At 45.8% G+C, this 15,000-nt stretch overlaps 1 protein-coding gene across 1 annotated transcript in view; it reads right to left on the reverse strand.

The window, feature by feature from the left end:
* The window catches only part of LOC308172166 (laminin subunit alpha-3-like), a gene marked incomplete at its 5' end in the record, with an annotated part of 92,123 nt that overhangs the window by 37,861 nt on the left and 39,262 nt on the right, over nucleotides 1-15,000 (reverse strand). Inside the window, 17 exons of the mRNA XM_080547077.1 lie at nucleotides 266-405; nucleotides 2,092-2,218; nucleotides 3,269-3,470; nucleotides 5,436-5,533; nucleotides 5,698-5,806; nucleotides 6,340-6,491; nucleotides 6,727-6,895; nucleotides 7,055-7,158; nucleotides 7,878-8,020; nucleotides 8,863-9,016; nucleotides 9,773-9,929; nucleotides 10,251-10,350; nucleotides 11,157-11,262; nucleotides 11,533-11,585; nucleotides 13,695-13,794; nucleotides 14,483-14,541; nucleotides 14,990-15,000. The exon at nucleotides 14,990-15,000 is cut by the window's right edge and continues 127 nt beyond it. Coding sequence (XP_080403203.1) covers nucleotides 266-405; nucleotides 2,092-2,218; nucleotides 3,269-3,470; nucleotides 5,436-5,533; nucleotides 5,698-5,806; nucleotides 6,340-6,491; nucleotides 6,727-6,895; nucleotides 7,055-7,158; nucleotides 7,878-8,020; nucleotides 8,863-9,016; nucleotides 9,773-9,929; nucleotides 10,251-10,350; nucleotides 11,157-11,262; nucleotides 11,533-11,585; nucleotides 13,695-13,794; nucleotides 14,483-14,541; nucleotides 14,990-15,000 — 1,984 coding nt within the window. The remainder of the gene's footprint in view (nucleotides 1-265; nucleotides 406-2,091; nucleotides 2,219-3,268; nucleotides 3,471-5,435; nucleotides 5,534-5,697; nucleotides 5,807-6,339; nucleotides 6,492-6,726; nucleotides 6,896-7,054; nucleotides 7,159-7,877; nucleotides 8,021-8,862; nucleotides 9,017-9,772; nucleotides 9,930-10,250; nucleotides 10,351-11,156; nucleotides 11,263-11,532; nucleotides 11,586-13,694; nucleotides 13,795-14,482; nucleotides 14,542-14,989) is intronic.

Consider the following 15,000-nt stretch of genomic DNA (forward strand, 5'->3'; position numbering starts at 1 on the left):
AAGGCTTTAGTCCTGCATACCAGAGACCTCGGCTCTGTGCGCCTGAAACAAGGTACTTCATCTCTGGTCTGCACACAGCTTATGAACGAGGGTGGGTAGACTATTTCACTGTTTATCTATCATTCTATAATAACTTCATTCTCATTGTTATTCATTAATCTAACCAATGTAGATCCTCTTCTTATCGACGACTGACTGACTGACACACTATAAACGATTGACACTTATAGACAGTGACATTTGATTTGACTGGTGTTTCACGGACCAGAGTCATAGTCTGCCCAGGTGGAATCTTCAGAGAGATGGACAGAGCTTGCTGGGGAAGGTCAAGGGCGATGCGATTCTCAGCGATGACCACTTCCCTGCAGCCGGAGACCCCAGGGCAGAAGGACGCATTTACAGAACCTGGGGGAGGGGGGGGGGGGGGGGCAGAGGGGAGGGAGAAGAGAGGAGTGAGAGAGGGGAAAGGGGAGAAAAAGAGGGGGAATGGGAGTGGAGGAGGGGACGCGAGAGGAGTAGAGAGAAGGGAGAAGACATCATCAGCGTGCCACACGGTAATCCTTCCTCCCGTCAACCCCTTGTCATGTGCGGGCGCGAGCCAGGAGGGTTAATCTGCTCTAAGACAGGGAAGCACCCCCCCGACCCCCCCAACCCCAGCTGCTGCCTCCACTCAGGAGAGCACCACAGAGTCCTCACACACACATGCGCACGCATGCACACAGACACAGACACAGACACACACACACAGACACAGACTGACACACACACACACACACAGACACACACACAGACACAGACACAGACACAGACGACACACAGACACACACACACACACACACACACAGACACAGACACGCAGACACACAGACACACAGACAGACACACACAGACACACACAGACACAGACACACACACAGACACAGAAAGACACACACACACACACACACACACACACAGACAGACACACAGACAGACACACACACACACACACAGACACACAGACAGACACACACACACACACACACACACGAGACACACACACGAGACACACACACAGACACACACAGACACAGACACACACACGAGACACACACACACACACACACACACACACTAAAGTGTGATAATAAATAATAATAATACACCATAAAGCTTATGTTAGTAGCCCGGGGGGTTATTTGCTGTATCGACAGCGTGCGTATTGGAGACAGGCTATTATTGGAGACCTGGGAGGTCATTCTGCTGCCACCGCTGCTGTTGCCAGACTGCTGCTCAAACTGCTGCTCAAACCTTCGATATGACAGAGCTGAATATATCATACAGAGAATAAATATCCACCGACATTATATCAACATCATTAGCCTACGTTAAATCAGTCCAAGGCAGATTCTATCTACTCTATGATAGATATGGTCATTTGTTAATCCTACCCATACAAGATTGCCGTAAACGCCCTGTCAGACTGTTGAATAAATACCGGTGATGTTGCTGTTGAAGTCGCTCAAAATCAAATGCGTTGCTTTAATCGTCTGCTAATATCAACAGAGAATAGGGACAGGCGCTTATTTGCTTCAACGTCATTAGCAGCCTGGCTATTATTAGAGGCTGCACTTATTAGAGGTTTTACGGTAAATTCCTCAACCATAGGTCTCTTAGACTACACAGGTAAATAGGTTTGACCTTATATGATGACCAGTCTCTATTCTAGCCACCTTACACTTTACAAGACCCATCTCTTCAGGTTGCACCTTAGCTGCTCCTCCTGAGTCATCTACTACCCCCCAGCACTGTGTCTCCTGAGACACCTGCTTCCACCTATACTGTGTCTCCCAAGATTCCTACTTCCCCGTCTTGTACTGTTTCTCCTGTGTCTAAAAAAATAAATACAAATAAAATTATTTCTTTCTTCTTCTATCACGACGACTGCCAATGGCCCCTGGCCTGAGCTAGATTATTCTTCCTGCTACGACTGACTGGTGAATTGATGATTCGCTTGCTTAGCCAAATGTATCGATTGTAAAGTCGCTTTGGAATAAGGCGTCTGCTAAATGCCAAAAATGTCAAATGTAAAAATGTACATGTCCAACTCACCACTCCAGGTGCGCCCTGCCTCCACCTGTACCTCCACAGGGAAGACGGAGTGTTCCGGCTGGGAGTACTGGACCACGACCACGTACCGTCCTGCCACAGGCACTCTGGCACCGAAACTGATCTCCGTCTGGAACGGAAGAATAAAACACCAGTCGTAACTCAGATAGCTTACCTAGTTGACAAATGTACTCTGGTAATCAAACACCAGTATAGTAGCAATGAGGTAAGATGTGTCAGCGGTGTTGGTGTCATGGAGGGGGCTTCTGTTCTGTCTCAAGCCTCTCAGGATTTAGAATGCACGTTGTAATGGATTTTTTTCATTTTATGAATGTTTTAACACTATATGTATTCCTGTGGTATTCATTTTCATACAGAATGTGACAGTATGTTTCCATGAGGAGTTCCTGTGGGATTGTTGTGAGTCTGACTGTCCGGTTTGTGAACACAGAGCTGTTTGGGCCTTGTGTTCATAAACAGTTCGTTTGGGGCTCGCTGTCGGTCCCACGGGAACTTACTCCCTGTTCTCACACTCGTTATCAATGTTATGACTATGTTAACACTATATCAGTTGTACTATGTGAGAGTTTTGGGTCAGTCTCTTTAACTTCCCATTGAGAAGTTGACTGTCCGCTCGAGCTGTAAGATCATTTTCTTCAATAAATACTATACCTAGATTTAAAGCAAGTTCCTATCTTGAGTCTCATTAATTAATCAACAACAACGTGTCATCGATGGGTTTCGAACGTTGGTCTTCTTCTTTCCTCGATTGGTTACAACAACAACAACAACAACAAAACAAGAAGCGTGCTAGTGAGTTGGACTTGTGATCGGAAGGTTGTGAGTTCAAATCCCGCCTGAAGCCACACCACTACTAGTGTGCCCTTGGGTAAGGCACTTAGCCCTCAGTTACTCCAGGGGGAATGTCCCTGTAATTGGTAATTGTAAGTCGCTTTGGATAAAAGCGTCTGCTAAATGGCAAAATTATTAAAATTAATTATTAAATGGCTTGCCACTCCATTGGGCGACATTGGGCTTTTTCTCTCAAGTTTTAAGAGAGTGACGTTCCCACATGATGGTTTCACCAGCACAGCTGATACATACTGTATTTCCTAGTCCCAGTCAATGTGTTAGTGACTCACACACAGAGGGGGTACAGATACTGTTCCTGTCGTTATACCTGGGGGGATTTTAGCAGCACCCCTTCCCTCTGTGGAGCCGGGAGAGGGAAGGCCCCAGACTGTCTCCTGCGCCTCCAGTCCTCGCCCTCCCTCGGCGGCGCCGGGGTGGCCCGGGGGGGGGGGGCCAGGCGCCCGTCCCGCGCGGCGTCCAGGACCAGCGCCGAAGCGGGCTTGTCGTAGCGGCTCGCCACACAGAAGTGACTGGTAGAGATGAAAAGGGAGGGGGGGGGGGGCAGAAGTGAGGTTCAGAGTGGTTAAAGTGTTTTTGAGGTTGTTTGATGTGTTTTGCCAAGTACTACTGAGGGACAATGTGACTCATTAGCAACACGGGTCAGTGAGAAGCTATAGACTGTGACCTGTGTGAAACGACGATAATCTGGAATAATCCTATTTAAAATCTCGACATCCTCTAGCTATCACATTCTCTCTCATCAACGTATAGTAATCCTTACACACACACCACACACCACACACCACACACACACACACACACACACACACACACACACACACACAGACACACCACACACACACACACACACACACACACACACACACACACACACACACACACACGTCTTGTGAAAGCTTTCGGAGCCAACCCTCTGATCCCTTTGGCAATCCCTCTGCCCTCTGTGGATTAATCTTTCACCCGCTACACTCATTCCCCCTCTTTTTCTCCTTTTCTCTCTCTCTCTCTTTCTTTCTCTTTCTTCCTCTTTAACTCCAGCACTAGACCCAGACGCATTTTTTGTTTTTAAATCTACCCCAAAAAACTCCCTATTAGTCAAACACTCACTCCCCTTTTCAGTTTTACTGTAAGTCCTTATCAACCCACTTATCATCAACAAACTGTGTCAAACTATTTATTTTCTCAGGCCTAATGTTGGCGGCCTATTTCGTGCTGTTCCTCCGTTATGTGTTTTTGTCAGAACGGCAAAACACCATGACAGAAAAAAAAAGAAAAAAAAACTAGAATAAAAGTGATTTCAGGTCGAGTAATTTCAAGCGACTCGACGGTAGTCGAGTTTGTTTTGATTTTTTTTACTTGTGTTTATTTTCTCTGAGATACAAAGGCGCTAATGGCCTTCCAGAATGAGGAATGGCGGTAGGCAGAGAGGTTGTACTCGGTGAGGGAAATGTGTCCAAATCCCTGTGAAGCACAGCTGTACAATAACAGGAGTGTGGATGGACTGATAGGTAACACAAACATGGCTGTAAATCATAGTGTGGTCACTGGGAGGAGTACAGGATGGGTGAAAGAAGGGAGTGGAAGGAGAGAGACAGAGACAGAGACAGAGACAGAGACAGAGACAGAGACAGAGACAGAGACAGAGACAGAGAGAGAGAGAGAGAGAGAGGGAGGCAGAGGGAGAGGGAGAGGGAGAGGGAGAGGGAGAGGCAGAGGGAGAGAGAGAGAGAGAGAGAGAGAGAGAGAGAGAGAGAGAGAGAGAGAGAGAGAGAGAGACAGAGAGAGAGAGGGAGGCTCAGGTAAGCGACCCTGCCCAGTCTGAAGAATGCATGGAATCACACCTGGTAACCAGATGTGTGTGTGTGTGTCTCCACAACAACATCATTAGAGAAAGGGCTACTGACAGCGAAAATACATACAGAGTTGACTAACTGTTTGAAGGAGTCCCTGGTGTGGAAGGAAGGCTTTTAACTAATCCATTATTAGCTTGTACTTTATCCCCTAAATACGTTTTTATTTTAGTTATTTTGTTACATTTATTTGTATTATTTTGTTTTAATTTATTTTTCATCTATGCTGTTGCATTTATTTGTTTTTGCCATATTTATTTGTTCTTGTTTTAATGCTTCAAATGTAAAGCACTTTGAGATGCATTTTATGCATGAAAGGTGCTATACAAATACAGTTTATGATGATGATGATGATGATGACTATTATTATTATTATTATTATTATTATTAGTAGTAGTAGTAGTAATAGTAATAGTAATAGTAGTAGTAGTAGTAGTAGTAGTAGTAGTAGTAGTAGTAGTAGTAGTAGTAGTAGTAGTAGTAGTAGTAGTAGTAGTAGTAGTAGCAGTAGCAGTAGCAGTAGTAGTAGTAGTAGTAGTAGTAGTAGTAGTAGTAGTAGTAGTAGTAGTAGTAGTAGTAGTATCATACATGGCATTATCAAAGTGTATTATCATGGCGCCCTACCTGTCCTCAGTGAAGCGTCCGTGGACAGAGACACAGAGCACCTTGGGGTCCACATACTCCATGGAGAACTCCTCTGCAGGCACCGCATACACTTTATACTGGAAAGTAAGAGATCTACGTTGAAGTATTTCTTTCTCCCCTAAACTCACTTTCATCAGACAAAAATACTGTAGTAAAATACAGTAAAGTCTGTTGCGTTAGTGAGGTAAAACGTCCTCTAACTGTCAAAAACAGCAATGAAGGAACAAGCTCTGTGTCCCACCAGCAGGAGAGAGGCTGTGGAGGTCTGGAGGAGGAGGTCGGACGTGTGGGTGAGCTGGAACATGGCCACGCGGTTGATGCCGTCGACCGCCACACTCCGACACAGGAAGCTGTCGCCAGAAGTATAATGAAATCACTCGAACACACAGCAAAGCTCACAACAACACCAGCAACAGGTGAATTACCACAAAACATCACATCACAGCAGGTAATAAGAGGCCAAAACTGCTTCTGGACGATAACAAAAACAATGAGTACAGAACTGAAGCAGTATTGAAATTAGCATTAGCACACTCTCACATCAGGGTTCCCACACCTTCTGAAACATCAAATTCAAGCACCTTTCAAGGACTTTCAAGCACCTTTCAAGGCCTTTCAAGACTCAATTCCCTCAAATTCAAGGACCCAACACGGCATAGTTTGAGACAGATCTAGATGAGAATTTATATAATAGGAACTATCCGCTCACAGACAACAATTAAAAAGAGAGGCATGAATGTGAATGTTCAAGCACTTTCAATGACCCATGTCTATTTTCGAAAACTTTTAAGACCTTGATTTGTTTTTCTCAAATTCACAAACTTTCAAGGATTTCAAGGACCCGTGGGAACCTTGTCACATGTATTCTGTGGAGACAGCCTACCTGTATTGACAGCTGTAGATGTTGGCTCTGGCGGGAACCTCTCCGGTGATGATCAGGTTGACGTTCTGGACCGTCTCCACCTCGCTGGCGTACTCCAGGACCAGAACGTAGAGGCCGGGCTGAGACACACGCAGTCTGAGAAGGAGCTGGGCCTACAGGACACACACACACACACACACACACACACATAAAACACACACATAAAACACACACATACACTAATATCAGCATTCACTGGGGATGAGATCTAAGTGTGTGTGTGTGTGTGTGTGTGTGTGTGCGTGCGTGCATGTTTGTGTGCACGTTTGTATGTGTGTGTGTGTGTGTGTGTGTGTGTGTGTGTGTCTCAATGCCTGCGTCTGTGACCCCCCCTGGGCCGGGACCCACCTGTCTCCCGCTGAGAGAGGCCATCTCGGGGTGGTCGGCGGTGGGCCGGTGCACGCCAGCCTGTCTCCTCCCCCTGCGTCTACTCCGCCTGTTGCGGATGGTGAGCTGGCCCTGGGTGCCCAGCGTGGAGCTGAACCCGTCCATCGGCACGTGCTTATACAGCAGACAGCTGGGAGGGACGGACAGACGGACAGAGACAGACAAGCGCATAACTTCGGTTATGGTCCACCGCTAACAAGCACATAGCATAACTGTAGCACAGTCCAGGGCTATAATACCAGTCATAGCTAACGTAAACAGAGAATGATTGGGAGAACCGAGGGATTACTTTGTGTCTCTGTCGGCGGCGGAGGTGTACGTGCAGGGCTGGGTGATCTTGGTGTGGAGGAGGGGAGCCTCGTAGTAATCGCTGGGCAGTAGCACCAGGTAGTCCTGGGAGAGAGGGAAGAGGAGAGAGGAGAGAGGGAAGAGGAGAGAGGAGAGAGGGAAGAGGAGAGAGGAGAGAGGGAAGGACAGAGGAGTGAGAGTGACGTTCTGGATGAGTGAGAGAGTATTCTAAACCACCATCTTCTTTCTCACTTTCACTGTGGTGCTGTAGTCCTAATATTGTGCGTGTCTTGTGTCGTCTATAATGGCAAGTGTCAAGTGCCCACGTTGGTATGGACAATACAATTTCCCTGTTCTATTCTAGGGCCTTCTCTTTCACCATTCTCATCAGCTTGCGTATTTATTTTCTCTCCTCTACCCTTTGCTCAGCGCCTCTCCTTCTCTTCTTTACCTCCTCATATCTACGATACTCACCTTCCCCATTCTCTTCCGATTTCTCCTCCTATTCCCTCTCTTCCATCGGAAATATCATAGACCGGTCTCTTGAGCTCCACCTTAACTGTCCCTCCTGAATCCTATCCATCCCCTCTACAGTTTCCAATTGTATTTCTTTTGTTAAATGTGTCCTTCTTCTAGCACTATGACTGCCAATGACCCCTTGGCCTGACTAGAGATTACTTTTTCTTGCGATGACTGATGGACAGATAACTCACTTACTTAGACAAATGTGTTTGTTGTAAGTCACTTTCGATAAAGGCGTCTGCATTTTTAATGCCAAAAACTGAAATGTAAAACGCATAAACAGATGATTCCCACGGCCTCACCAGCAGCACCCCCTCCACCCGTATGCGTATGATCCATTTCCCAGGGGTCATCAGGAAGGGCTCGGCGAAGCCGTCGCCGGGGACGGTGAGGAAGGCGGGGGAGGGGCTAGGAGGGAACACCACGTCTTTACTCTGACCTGACCCTGCAGGAGACAGGAGGACAACACAACACAAACACAGGGTTCACAGCTCACAGCGTAGGCTACACACTGGTACACACGTGTATTGTTGTCGTTAGGAGGTTGGATGAACATGACGGGGTGAGAGAGAGAGGCACATTATGCGATAAACGGAGTGATATTAAACTATATATATATATATATATATATATATATATCAAAAGCAACAATGATTTTGTGAGAATGATGCTTTGCCAAACACAAGGGTGTAAGTGGCGCAATGATAACAAGACCATTTAAAAATGTATATATTTAACTCAAACACTTTTGCAGCCTATTCGATTTAAATGGTAAACATTGACAAAAAGATAATCATATGGGAGTGAAAACTGCACATAACACCTCTCTGTGCTGGTTAGACGAGACAGAGGTGTCCCAGCCGAGGTGGGGGTTAAGGGACAGGAGGCGGGCGGGCAGCCTTACCTGGGCCGGCCCGGGCAAGGTCGGCCGCTATGCTACCGAACACGCTGGCGTTGCCGGGGTTAACGTAGCGCAGGACGACGCGGAACGAGGAGCGCACCGCCTCGTCCACATGCACTGTTACTCTGACGTCCCTCTGCAGAGACAGGGGAGGAGGGGTGGGGGGGGGGGACAGCTCACTGATGAGGGGGGTGCAGGATGTGGGGCGCGGGGGGGAGGGGGGTTGAGGAGGGGTTAATGTATTCTAGTAGGCCATGCTAGTAGAGAGATGGAGTAGAGAGAAAAAGCTCAACAAGAGTGGAAACAAGAGCTAGCGACCTTAGCGAAGGCTAGCAGAGTTAGCAAGCAGAAGAAGAAGAAGAAGAAGAAAGCCCCTCTTCACTTACAGTCACAGCAAGTGTGAAAGCGAGGTTCGTCCACCACCAAGATCCTCCCTCTCACCCGCGCTGCCCGCGCCCCCTTTTGGCGGGCGGTGGTATAGCGCACTACTATGTGGAAGGAGCCGTAGAAGGGCACGGCAAGCGATAAGATCACCTCTGGCTAAGAGAGAGAGAGTGTTAGGAGGAGTAGGAGAGCCACAGCACCAGAACCAGTAGTCACTCTCATCTACACAGCCACATGTTATATAATAATAATATATAACACGTGTCATGTTATACCAGTCACATCCAAAAATAGCAAATCACTATGGCAACCATACAAAGGGCCCCTCCACCACATCCAACACCAACACCATCGACACCAAACCCATCCACCGGCACCAAGCACATTCAACACAAAACACCATGAAAACACCCAACAAGAAAACACCCAACATACAGTCCTACAATAGCCTTCAAACACATCCACCAGAAATACAACATCAGAAGTTAGGGTTAGAGAACAGCAGGAAAAAAAAGCAACTACAAAATCATTCAAGTCAACAGTCAGGGGAGGCACAAATGTCATACACCAACATACTGCATGAAGAAAAACATGGAACATTTGTACAAGTTATGACGGTCAAAAGTCTCAAGGCTGATGACATTTAGACCAGACATTGGTATTAACGCAATAAAACTACATGGCTAAAACATTTTAACATTTCAAACCATATCAAAAGTTGTCTGGTCTAAATTTCATGTGAATAGCTACAATGGAAATATCTTGAATAATTTGTTTTTTATGTGTTAAGTACTTATTTCCCCACTGTATTAGATTAACTCCATGTGCTCTTTTCCAGATCACGGTCGCTATTTCACACTGATTGTGAATTGATCTCCAGGCAATAAAGATATTTCCTGTTATGTGACTAACCTCCGCTGGGGACATGACAGCGTAACCTTTCCAGCTGAATTCTGGGAACTCCTGGGGGTCGTAGCCAAAGCGTACGGGCCTGGCGTTAGGCGTGATGCCATCCTCCACCTCATACTTCAGCTGGTGCAGGCTGGGAAAGTAGTGGTTGGATGCAGGCCTTGTGTCAGGAGAGGGTTGGTGGGGGAGAGAGAGAGAGCAAGAGAGAGAGAGAGAGAGAGAGAGTATGAAGAATGATCACTTGAACAAACAATAATGGCGTTCTTGATTGACAAAACATATTGGTACAAAGCACTTTGACAAGTAAAAATGTGACTGATTGGTTGATAAATTAACAATATCACAACAATATCCTAGTATGCAGTCTCAGTGCCTCTAATCAGTGTTTCCATGCAACAGTAACAACAGTGACAACATTCGGACCAATTAATAAAAAAGCACTGATGTGTCTTTGTGTATTTGGGCGTCAGTGAGTCCTTACTCAGTGCAGCTGCGGCCCATGACGTTCTTCCGGCACTTGCACTGTCCTGACCTCTCATCGCAGCCCATCCCAATGGCTCCGCCCACATCACACTGGCAGCCTATCAGAGTGCAGGCAGGAAGCAATTACGGTATTTTAGACTCAAGCATGAGCAAAATTGATTATAAGGTCATGTCCTGGGGCAGCTACCTCGCTTGTTAATAATTGATAAAATGTATCATATGATTATGTTTGGTTGAGACAAGTTAAGCACTCTGAGAAGGATGTTATGGCACACCTTGAACAAAGACAGTATTGAACAGTAGCAGCTCCACATGATCGACAAACTGATAAATATGTGTTGATGAGGAGTCAGTCTAGGGAATGTTTGGTCAAGTGGCTGAATCAATAGAAATGCTTACGCACACCTGGGATGTGTATGTATGTATGTGTGTGTGTGTGTGTGTGTGTGTGTGTGTGTGTGTGTGTGTGTGTGTGTGTGTGTGTGTGTGTGTGTGCGTGTGTGTGTGTGTGTGTGTGTGTGTGTGTGTGTGTGTGTGCATGTGTGTAAGTTGGACTGTTGGACTTCTTACTGTAACTCATTTTAGTACCAAGGGTGGCTTTATACACCAACAAATGCATAAATGATGATGCTTCATTTAGTAACAAATCTTGTTGCTAGGTAAATACCACATAAAACAGTTGGCACTCTAGGTGGTGAGTGTTCCGGAATTCCTTGGCAGTTAGTGGGTTGAATGTTCATTTAAATAGGATAAACGCGAGGGCTATATGGGGCCGTCTGAGTGATGCAGTGTGATGCGTTTTCGAATAGCTATATTTCAGACTGGGGTGCCTTGAGATTTTATGGACTTTTGAACGGTGCCGTGACTGAAAAAAGGTTGAGAAACGCTGGGTTAGACGACCCACCTTCACAGCCAAAGTAGTTCCTCTTCTGCAGCAGGTAGTAGCCCTCCTTGCAGATGTCACAGGTGTGGCTGCAGACGTTCGTTTTGCAATGACACTTGCCACTCTTCTAGAATAACAAACAAACAACGGTGAGAGGATTAATAGTAAGAGGATTAATTCCTGGTGAGAAGTCTGGCTTTGTTTCAATGTAAAAAAAATAAAAAAAATAAAAAAATGAATTGAATTGTGTAACACTAAAAAGGTCTCCAAGACAAATGCGCGCGGTTAAACAGTATCTACTCATGGTTGGGTTGTGGTTTAATCATTGGTCATTTTTTATGGTGGACATACAGTACAGTATCAGGAAGCTGTACGGCACGGACGGAGGTAACCTCACCTGTTGACACTCCCCAACGCCACTCAGGGTCCCCTTGACATCACAACGACACTCTGGAGGAGGGGTTTAGACAGGAAGTGTACAGAGTGAGTTAGTGTGTACGCTCAACGGGAACCATTCACTTTATGACTGACTTTACGAGAGGGGAGGAGGAATAAAGTGAGAGAAAGAGAGAGAGAAAGAGCGAGAGAGAGACAGAGAGTGAGAGAGAGAGAGAGTGAGAGAGCAATAGAGAGAGAGAGAGCAGGTGAGAGAGAGAGAGAGTGAGAGCAAAAGAGAGGCAGAGTGAATACACCTATAGGGCATAATGAATAGCCTCTTGATTACAGCATTCTTCACTTTCACAGGTGAAAAGCAGCAGCTGCCCCATGTAAGCCCCCCAGCCCCGCCCCCCCCGCCCCCCCCAGCTCCACCTGCAATACTGTGTTCCACCTTAAAGACACAGACCAGCGCTTTCAACCAGGAAAACCCCCCTTCTCTCCGTATCCTGCCACACCAAACCACAAGGCATTCCTGTAATATTCTAAAAGCTCTCTCCTCCCTGCTCCTGGCACCAGGACGGTGATAACATTCTTGCCTGGAGAGGCTCTGTAACTGTAGACAGGTCTCTGGACAAAAGCTCTGTCTGTTCCCTGCTCTCATTGGCTGGTTTGGGAGAGGTGGCCGGGTACCTTCTCTACTGACAGAATTATGAGGATGTGTTTTTAGTTTTTTTGGGGGGCGGGAAGGTTCGAGCACATTTTGAGCAAGGAGTATTCGTCGTATTCACGCACGACACCACATCTGTACCCCAGAATCGTAGGATTGGATCCAGACTGTAGCTATCAAGATTCCACTTAGACTGTCTGGTTTGGAGGTGTCACAGAGCTGCTGACTATATTTGAATCAAATTGCAATTTCCTCATGAAACCGCAACATTTCGACGACACCATGCATAAATATGAATAAATTGCCTTGTAATTTGCACACACGCACACGCACACGCACACACACACACACACACACACACACACACACACACACACAAACACACACACACACTTACACACATACCCTTTGAGAACTCAGTATCAACATGTTTTAAACAAATATAGCCCTACGAGAGACCCGCGTATGACTTCACCTGCATGGAGAGGCAGAGACCTGGGATGCAGGTTGTTTCCTGTGCGCCTCATTAGTCTAGACAGTGATTTAGTACTGCTGAAGAAATGCCAAAAATGCCAAAAGATTTCACATTTTTTGTGGGATGAGTATATTGCTATATGTATCCCTCTCCTGTTCAGATACTAGATACAGGTGGTGTTTTGAGGTTTTGGGGTTTAAGTAAGTAATTATTAAGTAAGTAATTATTATCAAATTGTCCTTCTTTAAAGGTCCCGTATTATGAAAAACACACTTTTTCAGTGCTTGTGTATATATACATCTGGGTCTCTGATGACCCTACTAACACAGAAACTGTGAAATAAAGCAATTTGTAAAAAAAAACACGCATGTTGTCTGCGTATTTCAGACAACATGCGATTCAACAAGCCATTCTGACTTGCCCCTCGGCTTTACGTCACACTGATGTGACCCGGTCACGTCTCATCACTCTACTGGCTTCCCTAACGAGCTTCCCACTGTTGTCAGAACTGCAGAATCACTCCCTATCTTCCGCCGTAGACTGGATCCCCATCTCTTCAGGCTACACCTTAGCTGTTCCTCCTGAGACACCCACTTACCCTCTACCCCCCCTGTACAGTTTCTCCAGTGTCATAATTAAAAACAAATCTTTTTTCTAGCACGACGACTGCCAATGGCCCCAGGCCTGAGCATAGATTACTGGATAATGATGATGATGATTCGCTCACTTAGTCAAATGTATTTGTTGTAAGTCACTTAGGATGAAGGCGTCTGCCAAATGCCAACAACGTAAAATGTAACATTAACTTTGTGGAAAAAGAGCATAATTGGTCTCCTTTAATCTACCCTGTCTTAACGGGAGTGATAAGTTACGGATGTAACTGTGATTTGAGAGTAGGATGTCTTACCGGAGTATCACGGTATCAACTGCTACATAGTGGCTTCTTCTCAAAAGCACAACCAACAGAGTGGAGGAGAACAGTATGGTTGAAGAGAGGATCATGGTCATGTTAGGGTCATGTTCAGGTCAGGTCACCTACCTATACAGCCACTGGGGTTCTCGGTCGCCAGGTTCCAGTAGAGTGGTTTACATCTGTCACACAGGGGTCCTTCCACATTACGCAGGCAGCCACAGGAGCCCTGTGACGGGACCCACACAGGCAGTCAGACAGACACCTATCATGGCATCCTAAAGGGCCTAACTGAACAGATCTGACTGTGGTGCGTTTCCTGAAAGCCTCAAAGCTTCAAAAACAACACAGCAGATGAACGATCACTGATTCATAAGTAGTAAGTAGTAGTTCTGTGTGCTTTGATATTCAAATGAATACATTACCCTCACACACAGATCTAAATCGTCCGCCAGTGTTTTAAAATCGTATTATACAACGGGCCTTTGAAATGACTATTAACAATGGTCATGATACTTTCTTTCCAAGATAGCATTTCACACACAAGGCCAGCCTCAAGACACAAAGAGTAAAAGAAGCTTCTGGATATCCTGCGTTTCTGCAACATTTATGGAAGGCAATGTTCTTTTCCTTCAAATGGAAGGAAGTCGCTTTTCCTCTTTTGATTACAGTTTAATTTTCACTTCCAGCAGGCAACAACAAAAAAAACACTTCCTTGTAGATACCACCGGATACGGTCTTAGCAATAGGGTTGTTATCAGATATAGGAACGTGAGTCTACACACGAGTACACACCCAAGCCTTTGCAACTGGCCAGGGTTTTATGACTACGGCTCTTATTAGCGACCTAGGCTAATGAAAACATTGAATGATGACAGATTATGTGAGGGATTAATGAAAGTTTGGTAGTGGCATACCGTTGGTGGATCCGCAGTGCTGACCTCTGACCCCACTGGGTCACAGTGACTGACGGGAGCTGTAACAGACCACATTCCATGGTAAGGCGAGACAGTGACATTACATTCATATATTTATATTATTTTACTTACAACAGTAATAATTGTTAGTCAACTGTCAACTGTCTGTCGACGTGTCAGTCAACGTGTCTGTCAAATATTGGTTACTTTATCCAGGGAAGCGACCGCTCTCGTTCAAGCAAGCTGACATCTACAGTACTTTGTTGCCAAGGTTACACTGAGGTTGACAAAACATGATACAGTACAAGCCTCACCCTCTAGGCTGGATATGACAAGAATGAAAGCAATATCCTCCTGAAATCACTTTTCGGCCTCAAGAAACCCCATAGTTACTCAACTTGAAACACAAACATATTGAATATCATCACTCTATCCACCAAGTATCATGGCCACTGAGTTTTGGTTACGGGTAGTAAAAATGTCTAGTGAACATTCATCAAACTTTACCTGAACACTCA

Source organism: Nansenia antarctica, assembly GCF_963989245.1.
Source record: "Nansenia antarctica genome assembly, chromosome: 16".
Lineage (NCBI taxonomy): Eukaryota > Metazoa > Chordata > Actinopteri > Argentiniformes > Microstomatidae > Nansenia > Nansenia antarctica.